The sequence below is a fragment of the Chlorocebus sabaeus genome, chromosome 21, assembly GCF_047675955.1.
Source record: "Chlorocebus sabaeus isolate Y175 chromosome 21, mChlSab1.0.hap1, whole genome shotgun sequence".
Classification (NCBI taxonomy): Eukaryota; Metazoa; Chordata; class Mammalia; order Primates; family Cercopithecidae; genus Chlorocebus; species Chlorocebus sabaeus.
Window position 1 is genome coordinate 54,476,204 of NC_132924.1, and position 20,466 is coordinate 54,496,669.

At 37.1% G+C, this 20,466-nt stretch overlaps 1 protein-coding gene across 2 annotated transcripts in view; it reads left to right on the plus strand.

Moving 5' to 3' along the window:
* The window catches only part of COL28A1 (collagen type XXVIII alpha 1 chain), a 184,727-nt gene that overhangs the window by 21,434 nt on the left and 142,827 nt on the right, over positions 1-20,466 (plus strand). For both annotated transcript variants that reach the window (XM_073009112.1, XM_073009113.1), the window contains exons 9-11: positions 3,521-3,565; positions 7,201-7,245; positions 8,297-8,350. In XM_073009112.1, coding sequence (XP_072865213.1) covers positions 3,521-3,565; positions 7,201-7,245; positions 8,297-8,350 — 144 coding nt within the window. The remainder of the gene's footprint in view (positions 1-3,520; positions 3,566-7,200; positions 7,246-8,296; positions 8,351-20,466) is intronic.

Below are 20,466 nucleotides of genomic sequence, written 5' to 3' on the forward strand. Positions count from 1 at the left end.
TTAAAGAAGGAAGCCAGAACATTATTAGTTTAGTTATAACTTTCAACTATTTAGACACATGGTATGTGGGCTTCCACTTACACTCTTGCCCTGGGCCCTGCAAATATTAGGGGTGAGCCTACATGCAAGCCAATAAATATATCCTAATTGCTGAAAATGTTAGGCCTCCAAGGGGAAGAGTGTAAGAAATCCCATGATTCTACACTTAGCAGCCTTAAGAACTTGGGTAACTCAACGTCTTGGAGTATCTGTTTCTTCAACTGAGTGGATAAAATTTGTACAGGCTTGCCTAATTTACAGAGTGGTTAGAGAACCAAATAGTGGGCATGACAATGTATTCCAAAATGTTGGCTTGTCTACAAATGTAAGTGCCACTATGAAGAGGAAAGGAACAAACATTAGTATGAGAAAACTAAAAAATTTTCACAGTTGTAATATTATCAACTGTGTATATAGTTGAGGAAAATTATGGGTGCCCTCCTCCTCCATTTTGATTTATATAGTGAGGTAGTTATCAACACAAGGAAGCTTTATACATATATTTTTTGAAAAGATTCATTTTACTTTCTGGAGAATTATTGATTCACTGGAAGAGTTCTCACTTGGAAAATACAAGCTGTCAGAGGAAAGTGACCCTGAACCATCGACATTCAAACCAGAATTTCACCAGGAGCAGCAGCATCAGAAAATAGAGGCTGAGAACAGAGCTGATCTGTTTATGGCTTTCTGAAGTACTCGCTCTCTGAAACTATGTAGTTGTGGCCATTCCACAGGGATTAATGAGCCTACCAAAAAGGAAAACGCCTTTGCAGAGGCAAATAACATGAATACAATATTTTCATTGATGGCAATCTGTGCCCTGCAAAAAACAAATGCTGTTCCTCCGGCCCCTATAGCTAACAAATCTGTCTGGACAAATGGAATGTAAATTCTAGCCAAAAGCATTTTGAGTGTATTTATGGTACTTTTCTGTTTTATATTTTGGTGGTTGACTCATTTTATTCCCATCCAAAATTATTAAATTAATTGCTTTCTAATTGATTTTTCAAAAGTGATTTTCCATTTGCATTCAGAAATAAATGTTCAACTTGTTCTAAATGAAAGCTCAGTTTTTCCTGGGTCAGTTTGACTCACAAAAGGATGTGAAGAGAGAACAGATTGCTTTTGATCAGAGGCATAGCTGGCTCTAAGAGTCACACCTCCCTCTTCCCTGCTTCTGATGCCTGGAAGAGCCCAGGCAGTACCCTAGGCAGAAATGTTAGGTTAATGGAAAGTGACTTGCAGCCTATAAGTGTGTGCCTTGTTCAGCTACGGGTGACTGATAAGAACATGGACTTGAGAGCCTAACAGACTCAAGTCTGTGGTCATGAACAAAGTATGTTATCTCTCTGAGCCTCATTTTGCTTATCTGTGAGTGGAGATATGTATATGTACCTCACAAGGCCACTATAGGGATTAGCAATAATGTAAAGGCTATGGCACACACTTTACATTCATAATTGGAAGTTACAATTGTGATTTCCCTCCATAGAGCACTGCTATTAAAACTGTGGTCTGCAAGCTGGTTGCCAGTCTGTGCTTTGCTATTCTGCAGCAAGATAAAGCTTCCACCAGCATATAAATCCACTATATCACTACGTATACTGTTTAAAGTTCACCTGACATTTATTTTTTATAGCAAGACTTCCATGATGAAGGAAGCAATGCATTGATTTACATTTGAATGCAATTTCCTTATGTCATTGTGTAGTGGCACTTCCAGTAACACGCCGTAGAGCAGTACAGAGGCAGAATAAAGCAGCAGCAGCAGAAGCTAGTGTTGAGAGCACTGGACTAGGAGTCATTGGGTAGCCTGTACATTTAAGTAAATCATTTGACATCTCCAATTGTGTTTCCTTATCTTGAAAGTGAGAATTGATTTGAGGATCAAAATAACGATATATATATAAAAGCATTTTGAAAATTCTAAATTGATTTATAAATGAGATAATATTAATATGATTATGAAACTTTAGTCATTTTTCTGACTGTCACCTTTTAGTTCTAATTATTAGAAACCTCAAAAGTCTGATCTAATGAATTAGTATTCAGAGGTCCCAATTCTCATTCTACTTGAGGACACTAACCTTTTAAAAATATTTATTTTTATTTTAAAATTTTAATTGACAAATCTAAAAAGTTCATATTTATTGTCTTGTATAAAATATAATTTGATAAACGTGTACATTGTAAAATGGCTAAATTGAGCGAATTAACATGTGCATCACCTCACATAATGATCAGGTTTTGTGGTGAGAATGCTTAAAATATACCCTTTTCGTGATTTTCAATACAAGACGTTGTTATTAATGATAGTCATCATGTTGAACAATAGATCTCTTGAACTTATTGCTCCTATCTAACTAGTTTTGTATCCTTTGACCAACATTTCCTAAGTTTCCACCCATTCCCCCTGGTAACCACCCTTCTACTCTGTGCTTCTGTGAGTTCAAATTTTTTAGATCACACATATAAGTGAGATCATGCTGTATTTGTCTTTCTGTTCCTGGCTTATTTCACTTAACATAATGTCTTCCAGGTTCAGGTTCCTCTATGTTGTTACAAATGACAGGATTTCTTTCTTAAAGGCTAAATAATATTCCCTTGTATACCACATTCTCTTTACTTAACCTTCTTAATTACAAATTTTTAGTCTATAAAATTGGATTAATATTTATCTCAGACAGTTAATGTCAGATTAACTGAGATAAAATATGATACACTATCACTGATAAACTCTAAAGCACAACTCAAATGTTTTTTAGCAATATTCTAGGGAAGACAGGGAAGTAGAGCATAATAATGAAAAATATGCAGCATGCTTGCTGCCAAGTCCCGCTCTCCTACAGCAGACCTCGCTAACTCATCATGGCACCTGTTCCCACTAACTCACGATGCAATCTTATCTCAGAACCTGTCTCTCACAGTTCTCCAGGTGAACACTACTGGGTGATCAAGGTTGGTACTCAGGCTGAAGCATGGTGTTCTTGAAAAAAATAGGAATTCCAAGTTAGAGTATCTGGGTTCAGACTCTGATTCTTTTACTTACTAGCTATTTGATAGAGGGAAGTTATCTTGTTGAGTTTAAATGTTCTCAATTATAAAATAAGAATGATAAAGCTCATCTCGTCGGGCCATTATGTGGATTCAGTTAAACCACATATGCAAAGGGCCTCTAATATGTGGTTAGATGCTAGGTTTCTTTTCTTCTAGTTTCATCCATTTCTTAAAAATATCAAATCTTATTACATTGTTCCTGATTTGTTCCAGTCAAGTTAAGGATGACTCATGGGTAAAAATAATCAGATTTCAATGCCCATACAACCCACAGTATTGAGGCTAAGATTGTGTAGAAAGCAGCGGAGTGCTTATGTTACACGAGTGCTGGGAATTTAAAAAACAAACAAACAAACAAACAAGCATTCTTAATAGTGAATGACTGCAAGTGTTCTCTTATTTATTTCACTTATTTATTTTTTAGGGTGAACGTGGGGAATGTGGTAAACCAGGAATAAAAGGTGACAAAGTAAGGAACATGTTTTTAAAATGCTTACAGCTGTGATCCCTTTTGGGTTGCGTTTCCTTAAGGGGAAATTCCTGGGCTGAATTATGGTGATCTCACTACTAGAGTTGGAATCAATGGCTCAATTTTTCACATCTGTAAAACATGTGGTAGAAAACAAAGTGATGCCTGACTCAATAATAGAGCCCCCAAATGCCTTTCTTATGGACCATTAAGACTTCATTTTGTGACACCCTGACCTTGGAGGCCACACCTCCTGAATGTTACGGTAAAAAGAATTATTTAACCAGCGAAGTTAATTAAAGCTGCAGTTGGGTCAGAGTAGAATTGCTTTCCAGATGCAAACACTGAAAACAGGCACTTTCCAAACTAGTGTGAAGAACTCCGAAATAAGTCGGTGAAATAGTTACAAACAGTGTGGTGCAACTAGACATAGAGATTTGGACTTTTGAAAATGTAGACACAGACAATTGGATAGATATTCACCTTTATTTAAAAAATAAATATAGGCTGGACACAGTGGCTAATGCCTGTAATCCCAGCACTTTGGGAGGCTGAGGTGGGTGGATCACCTGAGCTCAGGAGTTCGAGACCAGCCTGACCAATATGGTGAAACCCCATCTCTACTAAAAATACAAAAATTATCCAGGCAGGGTGGTGTGCACCTGTAGTGCCAGCTACTCAGGAGACTGAGACAGGAAAATTGCTTGAACCCAGGAGGCGGAGGTTGCAGTGAGCGGAGATCATGCCACTGTACTCCAGCCTGGGTGACAGAGTGACCCATCTCAAAAATAAATAAATAAATAAATAAATAGAAAGCACTTAAATTTGGAAATAATATTAAGGATGTTAAATAGTTCCTCAAAAGGCCAAATATATACAGAAAGTATATCTGAAACATGATGTTAAAGGGTCCAAAAAAGTGCAGAGTAAAAATAAATAGTTTTCATTATATTAAGAACTATTAACATCATGCCACCAAGATACCACACTTTTTCAGTTTCTATGTTATAATTCTGGAAGGGAGTCAAGAAGAGAAAATGAGGCAGTAGGTTAGGAGAAGAGGGTGAGATAATCACATTGGCCCATGGAACTAAATACTGTAAATAGATTAAGAATTTCTGAATGCTTTTAAACTACTGTAGAGTTAAAGGTCAGGTGGATCTGCAAAAGGTAGGCTTGGTAATTATCTCTAGTCAAAATGGGAAATGTGAAAATAAATAGGTTCTTCCTGGAGTATAACTGAACATGCAAGATGGACCTGGATATTGGAAATACAGAAAAAGGGACACACATAGAATAGAATAGAAATGAAAGTCAAACAATATCTGGGAAAACTAGATGAAATTAAAATGGTTGACAAAGGATATCATATTTCATTGACTAAGATGTCAGGGATTGTTAAATGTCCCATTATTTTCCATGCCAAAAAGGAATAACGAAAAAAAAAACCCACTGCCAATTATAAATGTAAGGTGCAATTGATTGTAAAATACACCACAATGTCAGAGATATAAAAACATGAAAAAATGTGTCTTAGAGCTGGTGAGATATCGTGTCCTTGACACAGAGTTTATACAAGTTTATTTAGAAAAACATATGAGCAACATGAAGAGATACAGAAGTGGAAATTAAAATGGCTAATAAATAAGAAAAAATATCCTAATACAGTAGCAATCAGATAAGTGAAATTAATATATTAAAATGTTTGGCCGAGGTGGAAGGATCACTTGAGTCCAGGAGTTTGAGACCAGCCTGGGCAACATAGTGAGGCCCCGTCTCTACAAAAAATTTAAAAATTAGTTGGGCATGTGCCTGTAATTGTAGATACTTGGGAAGCTGAGGTGGGAAGATTTCTTGAGTCCAGGGGGTTGAGGCTGCATTGAGCTGTCATTGTGCCACTGTACTGCAGTTAGGTTAACAGAGTGAAACCCTGTCTCAAAAGAAACAAAATAGGCTGGGCACGGTGGCTTATGCCTGTAATCCCAGCACTTTGGGAGGCCAAGGTGGGCGGATCATCAGAGGTCAGGAGTTTGAGACAAGCCTGGCCAGCAAGGTGAAACCCCATCTCTACTAAAAATACAAAAATTAGCCAGGCATGGTGGTGTGCACTTGTAATTTCAGCTACTCAGGAAGCAGGAGAATCGCTTGAACCCAGGAGGCAGAGGTTGCAGTCAGCCGAGATTGTGCCATTGCATTCCAGCCTGGGCGACAGAGTAAGACTCCATCTCAAAAACAAAACAAAACCAACAATAAAACAATAAAATATTATATCAGCAGCGTGGGCAATTCAGGAGGCTGAGGTGGGAGGATTGCTTGAGCCTGGGAGGTAGAGGATGCAGTGAGCTATTCCAGCCTGGGCAACAGAGCAAGACCCTGTCTCAAACAACAACAACAACAACAAAACCAACAACCAAAACCAAACACACAAAAGTATTATATCACCTATCAAATTAGCAAACAGTGAAGTAATTTGTAATACTAATTGTTGATGGGGAGCCCATAAGATGAAGATACACTCTCTCATATTCAGGTAGTGGGAATGATTAACAAACAAATTTTATGGAGGAAGTTTCTCTCTCTTTATTTCTATATATGGCATGTGAGACAAAAGAGAGCCAGCGAGCCTTAAATGTGCTTATGGTCTCTGCTTCTGTCATCCTCTTCTAGGAGACTATTCTTAGGAGTGAATCAGAAGTTGGACAGAGATTTATACATAAAGATGTTCACTATAATATTACTTAGGTCAAAACTAGGGAAATGAGTAAATAAATTATGGTAGTTCCCTATTATTGTATATTATCTGTTTACTATGAGTTTTTAATGACGTGGAAAAAGGAAAAATATTTTTGATACAATGTAAGGCCAAATAGGTAGGACACAAAATCAGACATACACTTTGATCATATGATTTGAAGAGAAATATATTGAGAATAAAACTGGACGAAAATATGCCTAAAATGTTAACAGCATTTGCCTCTGTGTGATTTTTCAAATTGTTTATTTACATGTTTCTATAATTGTCAAAGTGTGTCAATAGTTAACAGGTTATACTTTGATAAGCAAAAAAAAAAAAAAGGAAGTGGAAATCTGGGGAAATAAAAACTAGACTATGTTCTCCCTCACAAAATAAATTTTAAAGGGTTTCCTGGCTATGGAACAGAATGAAATATTTTCTATTAGAAGAGCATTGACTATAAACAGTGTTTTGCCAAGTTCAATGTTTTGAAGATGAGCAAAAGAGTGATCTAGATATCATGGAAATGCACTACATTGTTAATTTAACTGCCATTACCCTTTTGGAAGGAAATAATATTCCAGTAAGTTTATAGCCCTCTAAAGAATCTTATAAAATAAAATAATTTCTTTACTCTAACCAAAATGACCAAAATGTCAATATGTAGGCAAGGCACTTACATCTAAAATTGTATTTTCATGGAGATTGTTTACTGAAGGAAAGTTTGACACTCCTGCCCCTTGGCTTGTTAATTAGGATTATTTCAATTTATTGCCTTTGATGTTAAGATAAGTAGGGAAGATGGCAATTACTGAGAATACATTTCCTTCCCTCCTATCTAAAATCACTGCACATTGAAGATGTATATTTAGAGAGACTTATTTTCAATTTTTTTCCACAGGGATCCCCAGGACCATATGGACCAAAGGGACCAAGAGGAATTCAGGTAAGGGGGTTAAAACCAAATCTAACTTTGGATTAGAATCACCTGGGGAGCTTTTAAAACATCCCCTTACCCACTTGCACCCTCTGCCAATTAAATCAGAATGTCTAGGGATTGAAGCCAGGCATTAATACTGTTTAAGATCCCCAGATGATTCCAATGTGCAACAAATTTTGGAAACAACTTCCCTAATGTTTTCATTGACTTAACTAAAACTCCCTAAAGATAGGTACCATCAGGCAAGTATTAGTGAGTAGCTAAGGGGGTGAAGTTAAAAAATTCAGAGTCTGGAAAGACAGAAAGTCAAAGTGGCTAAAAACAGGATGTAACTATTTTTGCACTGCTACTATAATGTAGTTTGAAAAGTTATGCATTTTATCTAAATCACAGTATTTATATTGTTCTATAACTATAGATAATGTTCTATAATATGGACTGATTCTCTAAGGCATTTAAGTTAGACATCCGTAGATTTCAGAAAATAATTTGAATCTTTTCCTAGCCTAGGAACTTACCTCTTCTAAAGTTATAGTGGTGCTCTATGTGAGGAGTTAATTTCAGTATTTCAAAAAGCCTACAGAAAATTATAATTTTACCCAGAATTTCCTAGACACCATCTAGTTAACCACTAACTTCTTTGCCTTAGCCTGGAAACGTCAGAGCCAGGCAGTAATTCTGGTTATCACGGATTCATTGGAAGCTCTAACTTCAGTTACATATGCCTTAGATATTTTAAAAAAGAAGATGCTTAATTGGCAAAATCTTTTTTTGAAAAGAGTCAAGAACGTTGGAATAACATTGGAAACACAGGTTTAGTAAACAAACATCTTGTTAGTTAAATGTTTGTTCTTAGCATAAGTGCTATTTTAGAAGCTACTTATTTGACGCAGGAAATTTTATCTCATCCTACTTCTTGAATGAATGTGATTTCAATTAAGCTCTGAGTTACACAGTCTAACTTCTAACGCCAGGATCTCCAGGGACCCTAGAGAATGATTCATTCCTGCTGGCCTTTTGTACACAGAACTAATTCTTGGTTTTCATCCTGGAGCAGGGAATTAGTGGACCTCCAGGAGACCCAGGCCCAAAGGGGTTTCAAGGCAATAAGGTAATCTTACCCTTTGATTAAAGACAGGCAGAGTGCGTTTCCCCTAGTGCACTATGGTAATGTATGTTTTATTAGGTAAAAGTCAATGGATTCTTTGAGGAAGTACCTTTGGAAATGCATAATAACCTGCAGATGTATACAGAGCATCAAGTCCAAGTGCATTCAGGAAGTTGGCAGCATACCTTTATCATTTATTATTATATTATTCAAAGGGAGGCATTATTAACTATAAGCCATTATCTAGAATCTTTGCTGTGTTTCCTTCTTACTCCTGATTTTTATTTATTTTATGGTTCATTGGAAACCGAAAAGCAATAACAAGCGACACAATTCAAACCACTCTATTTCTCAAATGTAATGCCACCTCAATATACAGTTTATAGGGGAAGGACATTTACAATTGTTATACCAACAGAAATCAAGCCTTTTTTAATTACAGGGAATTCTCAACCATCAGCACCATGCTTGTAATATCAGTCCACAGAAAACCAGCCAAGACAGATAGGGAGGGGTTGAATACAAGCCATGCAGAACAAAAAGATGCAGATGGGAGGGATCTTTAAAAGCCTGGTTATAAGGCTCTCTTTTCCAATGAGAGTGACCATTAATTTGCTAAAACAAGCTTTTTTAGTTCCTTTTTAACTCTTCTCAATGTTTAGTAAATTTCACGGACATAGTAAATATCCAGTAAATGGTGTCGACTTAGTAATTTGAGTGGTATGGAATTTGTGGCAGTAATAAAAGCAGAAGATGCCATCCTCAACTGACCCTAAAGAAAGCCAGCTTTTTAAGGGTGATGATATTAAACTGAGGTTGTAGGGAGCAGTTGGGCTACTTGAGAGAGAGGAAAGAGAGTGACAAGTATAGTATTTTTATTGAGATAATGACAGCGTGTGATTTACCAGGCCACTTTTAATTGGCAAATTAAAATAGAATGGGCTTCTCAGCAGGCATGTGCTTAGGCTTCATCTGGGGAAACTGTCTTTTTCACTTCTTGCCTACGATTAATTCTCTCTGGGGAAAGAAATGGCCTTGTTGAATATTGATGAACAGAAGTTTTCATAAAATTGCGTTGGCTACAGGTACAATCCTACAGTAAAAAAAAAAATATATTTTGACAGCTCACACAATTTTTAGAATTATTTGATTACCTAAGATGATAATTTTCATGTTTGTGAAAAAGAGGCTTAAAGTCAGGGTTCAGAGCTGGGGTTTGCAGTAGTGATAGAAGTATAGAATGTTTGAGCCACTAGGGATGTTAGAGATCATACTGGCTTAGCGTTTTCATTTTGAAAATGAGAAATAAAGCCTGGAGATCAAATGGCTTGCCTGAAGCAGAGTCCCAGCGAGGTCCCATCATCTGTAGAGGGCACTGAGGTGGTGCTGGCCTGGAAATAGTGCCTGTAGCTTTGGGTGATGCAGGTTGTGGCTGACAGTTGTGGTGGTATGGTAGGGAATGGTCCATAAAAAGGTGCTCCTCCTCCTCCTTTTCTTCCTCTCTCTCTCTCTTTTTTAGAGATAGGATGTTGCTCTGTTGCCCCAGCTGGAGTACAGTGGCATGATCATAACCAACTGTACCTTGAATTCCTGGGCTCAAGCAATTCTCCTGCCTCAGCCTCCAAAATAGCTAGGACTAGAGGCACACACCACTGTGTCTGACTAAATCGTAAATTTTTTTTTTTTTTAGAGATGGGCTCTCGCTTTGTTGCCCAGTTGAGTCTGGAATGCCTGGCCTCAAGGGATCCTCCTGCCTTGGACTCCCAAAGTGCTGAGATTACAAGTGTGAGCCACCATACCTGGCTCAATTCTTTATGTCTAATAGTGTTATCACTTAGGGTTAAAAATTATTTCAATAAAATTTAGCTTTTAATTTCAACAGTGCATTAATTTTTAATAATGCGTCAAGTGTGTTTTGGGGAGTTGGTTATAATTTTTCTGACATAATAGCACTTTGTGGTTGACTTTTACAGCATAATCATAAAAGGAGTCATTTTTCCAAAAGCATTTGAGCACTTCATCAATTTCCCAAGGGCCTCTCTTTTGTAAAATATACATGACATAAAATTGCCACTTAAGTTTTAATCACAAAGTTCACTGCCAAGTGAAAAAAGTTCATTGCCAATTGGAAAGCTGTCAATTTCTAGGGGATGTTGGGGATTGCTGGGAGTCTATGAAGTGGGTGTGAGTTTCCCCTTTTCCCTCTAGTCATAGTTCTGGTTTAAGGTCTTGACTTTCTTACTTTGAAACTATTACTAACTTCTATATAATTTCTACTACTCTTTGGATCTGTTAGCTGCAGATTCATGTCATATTGATCATCAGCTATTTTTTTCATTTTATACATTTATTAGTATACTGTCATAAAAATCAGTTTTCAGGGAATGATTTCATCTTGCCTCCCAGAAGGTACTATACTTTGAAGACATAATAAGCTATTTTTGTTCCTCAATCTGGAAATAATATTTTATAGTGACATTTACTTTTATCCATTATCATTTTATTAGACAATTTTAAAAGAAGCTGCTTTTGCAATTTGTGCAAAGAAACCCTCTAAAATTCAGTAATTCTGTATTCTCTAATGGGCACAAGGAAGGTTATTTATTTTGAAACTTCTATAGTAGCTAACATTTATTTTTTGTATATTTATTATGTATAGGTAAAGTTTTAAATACTCATTTAATACTAATACCACCTTTTGAGACATGATCTATTCTTATTTCTGTTGTACAGATTAGTCTACTAAGGCACGAAGAGTTTAAGCAATGGGTCCAAGGCTACAGAGCTAGTAAGGGATAGACTGAAGATTGAAACCCAGAAGTCTGCTCTTAGCTACCATATTATATTTATCCCTTTAGGAAAAATTGCTGAATTTCCTGAATATTTGAACTGAAATAAATGCATTTCTTTCTGACAGAATGTAAAGTTCTATCTGTCTTGCCTTCTGGTAAACTCTGGCTAGGGACAACAGTTTGTTGAAAGGTGCATTTCTACCAGGTTTTAATGTTCATCTGAAAGTGCAGGAAAAAGGAAGGGAATATCTTGGGAGAAAGAAAACAGTAATGCTAATTGTGCATTTTCGAATATTATATTTCATATAAGACCTTAAAATAGAAACCTTTAGACTTGTAACATTTGCAAAGATTCCATGAGAGGTTCTAGATAGGGCCTGCCTATGTCTATGAATTTACGAATGGTCTTTCTCTTGAATTACACTCACTTTCTGTTGCTTTAGGGATTGACTTTTCTTCATTAAAGGGTTTTCAGAAAAGGTGGCCAAAGAACAAAAGGAAAAAAAATAACGTGTTAAATCAGGAAAAAATGTGCTCCTGGCCCAGTTTCACAGATTATTTCTGTCAATAATACTTTCCACATGTAAAGTAGCTCCTAGTCTGCCCTGAATGACTTTGTTGCCTAAGCAACAAAACATAGATGTTTCTCAGAAAGAAGCCTTAGCTCAGAGTCCACCTCAGCCTCTACCACACATGAAGGTCATCTCGTGGCATTCACAAGAACATCTCCGCCAGGCACGGTGGCTCACGCCTGTAATCCCGCACTTTGGGAGGCTGAGGTAGGTGGATCAAGAGGTCAGGAGTTCAAGACTCAAGACCAGCCTGGCCAAGATGGTGAAACTCCGTCTCTACTGAAAGTACAAAAATTAGCTGGGCATGGTGGTGGGCACCTGTGATCCCAGCTACTCGGGAGGCTGAGACACAGAGTTGCTTGAACCCAGGAGGCAGAGGTTGCAGTGAGCCGAGATCGCACCACTGCACTCCAGCCTGGGTGACAGAGTGAGACTCTGTCTCAAAAAAAAAAAAAAAAAAAGGGAACATCTCAATAATCTCTGAAATCAGATTTGTAATCACACAGGTGCCCAAGACGCCTTATCCCTGAGACCAAACTGAAATTGTGACTCAGGAGAGAGCACTGTGCTCTGAGGAAAGACTGAACCCCTAAAAACACAACACCACTGCCTTCCATGGGGCTGTCATGGTGGCTCAGGTTGCAATCACATCTCACCCTTGAAAAAGGCCTTTAATTACTAGGAAGAATGGCTCATGATTGGTAGGCCTTTCAAATCACAGAGGACAAGTTACCATAACTAATTTTGAACAAATCAACCCAGTGGAACACTGGGTTTGCCCAGCCTATATTAGGTAATTTTTGCCATTTTCTTGATGTCTTTCTGAGGTTATATCTGAAGGGCATTTCCTTCTCAAATCTCATGCAAATCCACTCTTTCCAAGACTCTCTTTGTGCCTTGGGAGGAGGGACTGCACAGTGGCATGTGCAGGAAGCAGCTGGTGACATTTCGAAGTATCCCAGCGTTAGAGCTTCAAGGCTTAAAGGGCACAAGGAGATATCCCTGATGTTTTTTTCCAAATGGAAAGTACCATATGCTAATCCTCAAACAGTTAAAAAATACTGCAATATTATATATTTATCTTAAAAGATGAATTGCCTCCCTTCTCCTAACTCCTTCCATTGTTCTACTATAGGACATTCATAATATTCCTGCAGGATATTTGTCCTAAGTGTTTTTTCTTGCTGTACAGTCAAGTGTAAGAAACTTAGCATTCTTTTACCTGTGATACTTTGTCTTACTTTATGTTCAATTTAAGCTTCTGCGATATTAAGAAAATTCATAGAGAAATAGCACTAGACCGGTCCAGTTTAATAAATGGATATGGTCAGGGTAAATGACTTAAACATTCATCCAAAATGGACAAAAGACCTACTATCAGTGAATGAACTACAACCATGTTTGAAGAGGAGTTCATTGCACGAAGGGTGATAAGGGTAGTACATGAAACATTTAGTTCACCCTAAAGTTTGCACCACACCACAGTTTTTGGATACCCTACTTTTCTGAATCCTACTTTGTCAAGTTTCCATCCCAGTTTCTGAGGTTCCCAAGCAAAGGATATATTTTTCAGGTTAATGATATACTAATGAGGAGATTAAGTAAACAATAGCTAGATGTACAGACCCTGAACTTAAAACTGTAAGCATACTAAACATCCCTACACAACATCCTGTTTTCTTTAAAGTGTTCTATGAAAAAGGGTTTTGGCAAGAGGGCTAGCTGTCTTCCCTTCAGATATTATATCAGGAATGCATGTGTGGGTATTTCTGAGAACTGGAAGTGTGCTAATCAATTTTCTCTCCTTTGAGCTTCCATGTATTATACCATTAAACATTCCTAGTCTTCTTTCAGATAGGAATCATTGGCAGAAGAACTAGACAGATATGAACAGGTCCATCACTATTTTTAAAAAGTCTAAATCAGAAGATTTGGGAATAATGGGTCAGGAACACCACTATCTGGGAGATTTAAAAATTCTGCTTTGCACACTCATTCACACACATTTACATGAAGCAACAAGTATTTCTTGAATGAATGAGTGAATAAAAGGTTTTAAATGTAATGAGTGGTCAACAGTATCATACTGAAGACAGGTCATGTGTGCAGTTGCCTATGTGGTAACTTAATTTGGCAATATTGAGGTCATTGGGAAGCTTTGAAAGAATACTTTCAGTAGAAGGGTCAAGGAGATGGCAATGAGTCATGGAGAAAACCAGAGAGAAGGATGTAGCAGTTAGGAATATTGACCATTCTTCTAACATGGTTGGGTAATAAAGACAAACAGGACAGCGTTGACCCCCCATCAAAAGCTTCCTGTGCATTAACTAATCCAATGTGTTACTTCTACTTTCTTCTAAAAGTGGCATGAAGACTCGGGGCTTAATTTCTTATTTTTTTTTTACAGTTTCTTGTGTACAACTTAGAGTCTTACATTTTCTATGTCAATATTTTCATTAGAACAGAAATCATTAATGAAGATTTAGTAGTTTTAAAAATACATTCTTATTTTGGTCATTATTTAAGTACTTGGTTTGGCTCAAAATTAGCTTGGTAGCTAGGTCAACCTACTAAACATAACTAATGTTTCCAGTTGCGGGTTGGAAGTAGTTCAACATCACAAATATGAACAACTATAAAGAATTTTAAACTTTCTCCTCAAACAAGCATCTTGTGTAGATATATTTCAGTTCTTATGTAACTCAAAAACCTATTTCCTAACATCATGATGTTGCTTTCAACCACTTAAAAAGTCATGATTTGTAACAGGATATAATTCCTTATAATTTATCACTTGAAGTGAAGTAAATCAAGTGAAAACATGTAGACACCTATATTTCTTGGTAAAGAATAATTAATCAAACAAAAAACTGTTTTAAGTTCACAATTCTCTCAACAGAATGACTGTATTTTTGGCTTCATGTAAAGTATTTTAAGAATAGGGTACTTGAACATGTCAGCTTTTCTAGTTGTCCAAAAACAATAATTTGCTTTCTGGTTCTTCTGGCAGGATAACAACTTTGAACAAGGTTGTGCCTGCTCAGTATATAGGAAGAATCCCTTTACCATTTTAATTATAAATAGCTGTTAAATGAAGACTCATAGTCAAGCTGCCAAACGATGTGAATGTTTTTCCTTCAGAGATGTCAAAGTCTAAATGCTATTTCTGTTCTGGGCCTAATTAAAGGGAAGGAATCATTAGTAATCCAGCAATTCTTGCTGTAGAGAAGGCTTTGACCTACATGCACATCTGCCCACCAAGACTCTAAATGAGCTTATTAACTCGTTTGATGTGAGACAAGTGATAGTGACAACTTGAAGTGGCTGCCAGAACATGTGGGATGTCAGCCAATAGCTTCAAGGTAGATGATTTCTATTCCCAAATTGCTGATGCATGTGGTTCTCAGCAGATGGGGTATATATACTCTGTGTGTGTGTGTGTGTGTCTGTGTGTGTGTGTGTGTGTGTGTCAGGTAAAAGCTCTGATGGACCAAGGAACTGAAAATGCTGCCAACACTTCCCACAAAGTGGCTGAGTCTAACCTGCATGCATAGTCAAAGGGGGGCACTAATGTGGAACAGGATCAGCCACTGCAGTGTCTTCAGAGGGATGTCAGAATGTTTTCTTTGTAATTACATTAATGTCCTTATTTATTTCAAGTAAGTTGCAATAGCAAGTTTGTAACAGAGAAAATTAATTGTATTCCAAGGGTGTTTTTATTGTGGTAAAATATATAATAACATAATATTTATTATTTGAACCATTTGTAAGTATGCAATTCAGTGGTATTAAATACATTCACAATGTTGTATAACCATCACCACTATCTATACCCAAAACTTTTTCATTGTCTCAACATAAACTCTGTACCTATTAACCAATAACTCCCCATGTTTCCCTCCTCCCAGTCTCCAAGGGTGAGTTTTTAAGAAACATTATCACACTGTCATATGCACTCATCTGCTCTCATAAATCAATGGCCTTGTTTTCAGGTTAATGGAGCATGTCCACCCTGAATTTTTACCAGCAACTCATTTTGTGCTGGAGGATTCTAAACAGTGTCTTCTAGAGCTGCAATTCTCAAAAGCTCTCCTAATGGGCTGCTGACTGGTCCTTCCTTTTAGGGAAAATGACTTGCATTTTCTTAGGTTTTGTTAAATATAATGAAGTATGACTTTCCTATTAGTTGAAACACATGAATTGCCATGTTTGTAGGCCAAACACGATCAAATATTATCGATTTCATGTGGTTAAACCCAATAGCATTCTAGAAGATGAGTTAAGAGTTACGAAAATGTGGTTCAATATAATTTTTATTATATTCTTCACCAATTCATTGTTATTATGGAGTTTTTTCTGCTTTAGAAAGCACAAGTAGGTAGAGTATGTGGACTGGACTTTTTCTCTTACCTAAGTAGCTGTTATTCAAAAAAGATTTTAGTTGGAGATTTGACATAATAGTTGTTCCAAACTCAGTACAATTCACTACTGGTTTGTATGTAGATTTACCTTGTGTGATCACAGTATTGCCAGTTATAATTTACATTACTTTTAACATTAAGTAACAACCAGGTAGACTTTATGTACCTGAAATAGCATGTGCATCAGCTTGGATAAATTATATTTCCTCTTGGCTTATATTTTATTTTAGAGATGCTTTGTCTTCATATGATGGATTTTCAATTATGAGTAGATTGTAATTATATGACGTTTATATTTTTCATCCTGTAATAAAGATATGAATTTAGTCTGTGGTCATACAATTTTTCAAATACTTTAAAAGAAGAATTGAAAAGTTTCAAGAGGCAGTTTGGCATAGTGGTCCAGAGTACTGGCTTTAATGTCAAATTGCTGGGTTTCAAACCCAGTCATATGTTTTACTGGCTGTTTGATTTGGGCAAGTTACTTTACCTCCCCATGACTCAGTCTTCACATTCATGGGGTAAGTTAATAATAGTAGCTACTTCTTAGAGGTGTGGTGAGGATTAAATGAGTTAATACATGTCAGTCACATAGAGCAGCAATTGTTGCATAGTAAGTGCCATATGTGTTGGTCATTTTAATTACGTAGTTAAGTATTTTGACAACTGTCTTTATACTAATGTACACTAAGTTTATTCTGATAAATTTTCTAAAAACAAGCCTTTTATAACACAACACTTCCTCTGAAATGAGAAACTTGGTGCTAAAAATGGAGCTTGATTTAACAAGTACTTGATAAATATTCACCCCTTCCTTCCTTCCTTCCTTCCTCCTTCCTTCCTTCCTTCCTTCCTTCCTTCCTTCCTTCCTTCCTTCCTTCCTTCCTTCCTTCCTTCCTTCCTTCCTTCCTCTTTCCAAAAGGAGGCTTTCTTGGCCTTTCTGCCAAATCTCTGTATACAGTTATCACTTCACTGAGTTTCAGCTGAGAATGTATCCTGACCATACTTGAACCATTCTGCACCTACAAAATGCTCATCTATCATTTTCTTCCATTTGGAAAGCATTAGATATATGCAATAAAACTTGAAATATTAAAGTTGGTGCCATACATATCTGGGAAATGATTTTTAAAAGTTGCTAAAACATCTTTGTAATGTTAAGAAAATATGATAAAATTGTTCATAATTGTATTATCAAAAAAGGGTAAAGTTCTGTCCTCAATTCAGTCTTGGATAACCATTTTTTATGTATTATCTTAGAGAAATGAAGGATTTGCTTTTGGTTAGAATCAGTACCAGGGATAGGGAATATTATTTGGTTTTCTTAGCTGAATTTTCCTCTTCATTGTAGTTTCATTACTCTTTCAGCTAAAAAAAAAAAAAAAAAAAAAAAAAAAGATTAATTGTGTCTGGGTGAATTGGTAGGAGAAATTGTGTAATAGGTACTTGATATCATTATGTGATTTATATACAGTTGCTCCTAGTGGAAAACCTAAGCAAACCACAGGGAACTCCAGAGGAGCATTTCTACACCCACAGCTCCTTCAACCTAGAACAGGTTTCCAGTTTTGTTCACCTCCCGCAGCTAGCAGAACCCCTGCTCCCTAGTCAATGCTCAGTAAATGTTTGCTTCATGGATGATTGAGTGAATGATAGTAATGAGGTAAACACTGAGAATGCAAAGCTGAACAAAATCATATGCATCATCCCCACAGTCTAGTGGGGAGGAGATGGAGAACATTCAATGCAAAGTTGCAACTGTAATGAATGCTCAGAAGAAAAAAAACCAGTGGTATCAATACTAAAATAGCGATTTCATCTTATCAGAAAAACCCTTCTTGAAGCCATGCTGCTTAACATAAGATCTGAAGGGTAAGAATCACTATGAAAGAGAGAGGTAAGAGCATCCCAGACAGACAGAATAGACTGTGCAAAGATCCTGTGGCAGGAGGAGCAAGGCAAGTACAAGGAATTCAACAAAAGCCAACGTTGCTGGGGTGGGGAGCGAAGAGGTGACTGATGACAGATGGAATGGAGAGGCAGGGCCCTGTAAGGAGCTCTGTCTTAGGGAAAGGCCTCAGAAGGTTTTACTCAGATTAAAATTAAAATTAAAAAATTGCTCTGCAGCAATGGAGGGAATAAATTGGAGCATGCTAGAGTGGGTGCGAGTAGAGTACTAAGGACTTTGTTGTACTCTGAACAAGAGGTTATGATCAGTTTGCTGTAGACTGGAGAGGCGTGGTAGAGGACTGAAGTGGATGGATTAGAGAGAGATTTAGGAGGCATACTGATAGGTGTTGGGATGCATTGCATATGGTGGCAGAGGGAGTGGGAGGTGTCACAAATGACCCCTAGGTTCCCGTTTGACACAGGAGGGATTCTGGTGCCCTTCCCTGAGGTGGAGAACCCTGGAAGATGACTATATTGGGGAGTGAAAGATGACAATTTGTCTTTGGAAATGATGAGTCTCTTTTTGAAATTCTCTTTTTCTCCAGCTCCCTACAAGACATCTCTCTGTATTCTTCCACTCCCACCTGACTTAAATGTTGGTCCTGTTCATGGTTCTGACCTGAGCTTTCAACCTCGTTAATCACTGTAAACCACACTGCCCAATAAGGTAGCCACATGTGTCTACTGGGCACTTGAAATGTGGCTGGTCCAAACTCAGATGTGCTGTAAGTATAAGATACACATCAGATTTCAAAGACTTAGCATCAAAAGATAGTAAAAAATAATTAATACTTTAAAAAGTATTGATTACATGTCAAAATGATAATATTTTCTGTTTATTGAGTTAAGTAAAATGTATTAATTATAATTTACCTTTTTTATTTCTTAATGTGGCTAGTAGAGAATTTAAAATTACAAATGTGGCTCACTGTCTACTTGCATTGGACCATGCTGCTCCAGACAGTGGCCCTAGTGTCACCTTGTTTCTGGCCTGTTAGGCTCACAGGGCTGCTGACTGTTCCTAGAACATTTAACATCATTTTATGCCTCATACTCTTACTTTTGTTTCTTTTCTTTTCCATCAGATTAGCTATGATTCCTACTTCTTTGTTTGGATCAAACATCTCCTCTACTATATGAAACTTTCCCAATTCCTTAAGGTCGAATTAAACATTTCTGCCTCAGAGTCTTATGTATTCTGTTAATATCTTTATTATGCTAATTCACATGCTTATATTTTATTTTATAGTCATTTGTCTCTCCAGCCAGATTGTAAGCTTCTGCAAAGTGCAGGTGCAATCTGATTTATGTCTGTAATTAGGTAACCTGATATTCAATTATAGACATAAATTGTTAATTTACCTATTATTAGTTTGGTGCTCAAAAAAGGTCTGGTGAATAACAATTAAATCTCTACGTATTAAACAGGTGTTGTGTGACTGGTTATGACTTAGATGTTTTGCAGACAATATCTTGAATCCTCTCAACAATGCTACAAGGCAGATATAATTATCCTCATTTTGCATATGGAGATCTTGCAAAAGCTCAAATTGTTAGTAAATGATAGAACCAAGGTTCTACAAGACCAAATGATTCAAAGCCATGGTTTTTTTCCCTGTGACTCCATGCATGAAGAGCTGGGTGTGCTGGCTTACACCTGTAATCCCAGCATTTTGGGAGGCCAAGACAGAAGAACCACTTGAGGCCAGGAGTTTGAAAAAAAACCCGAAACCCAAAACTTATTTCCTATGATTGTTAGAAGATTAAATGAGATAATGTATGTAATATGTCTCGGCAGTGCTGATAAATAGTAGGTTTTATTAAACATTGGCTTCCTGTCCTCTTGAAACCCATAGCATGGGTGTTCTTGATTTCTGAGAAGGACCAAGGTGGTTTACCTAAACTTTTTGCTGCCTCCACACACGCTCACACTCACATTCACACACATTCACACTGACATGGAGGTAATGAGAAACAGATTCTTTCTGGGGCTACTCATTTTAACCCAGACCTCTTTGTTATACTTGCCTGTTGGTAAATGGCTCTGATGACAAATGAAAGTACAGTAGAGAAATAATTAGTAGTACTGTGGGCATGCAATCTTTTGGGCATGCAATCTCTCTCTCTTTGTGTGTGTGTGTGTGTGTGTGTGTGTGTGTTGCTAAGGGCTGGGGTAGGCATATTAACAGGAAAGGAATCATGCCTGACGTCTTACCAGGGCTCTGCCATCTTGGCAAATTCCCAGAAATCATTCTGACTAGTGTGCTTACTCTTCCCTCCCTGTTTTGTTTTTACCCAGACAGCATATTTTAGAGTCAGGACCACTTTCTTTACTACCTCAGGATTCTCTGTAGGAAAGAAAAAGGGGAAATGGGAAGGGAATA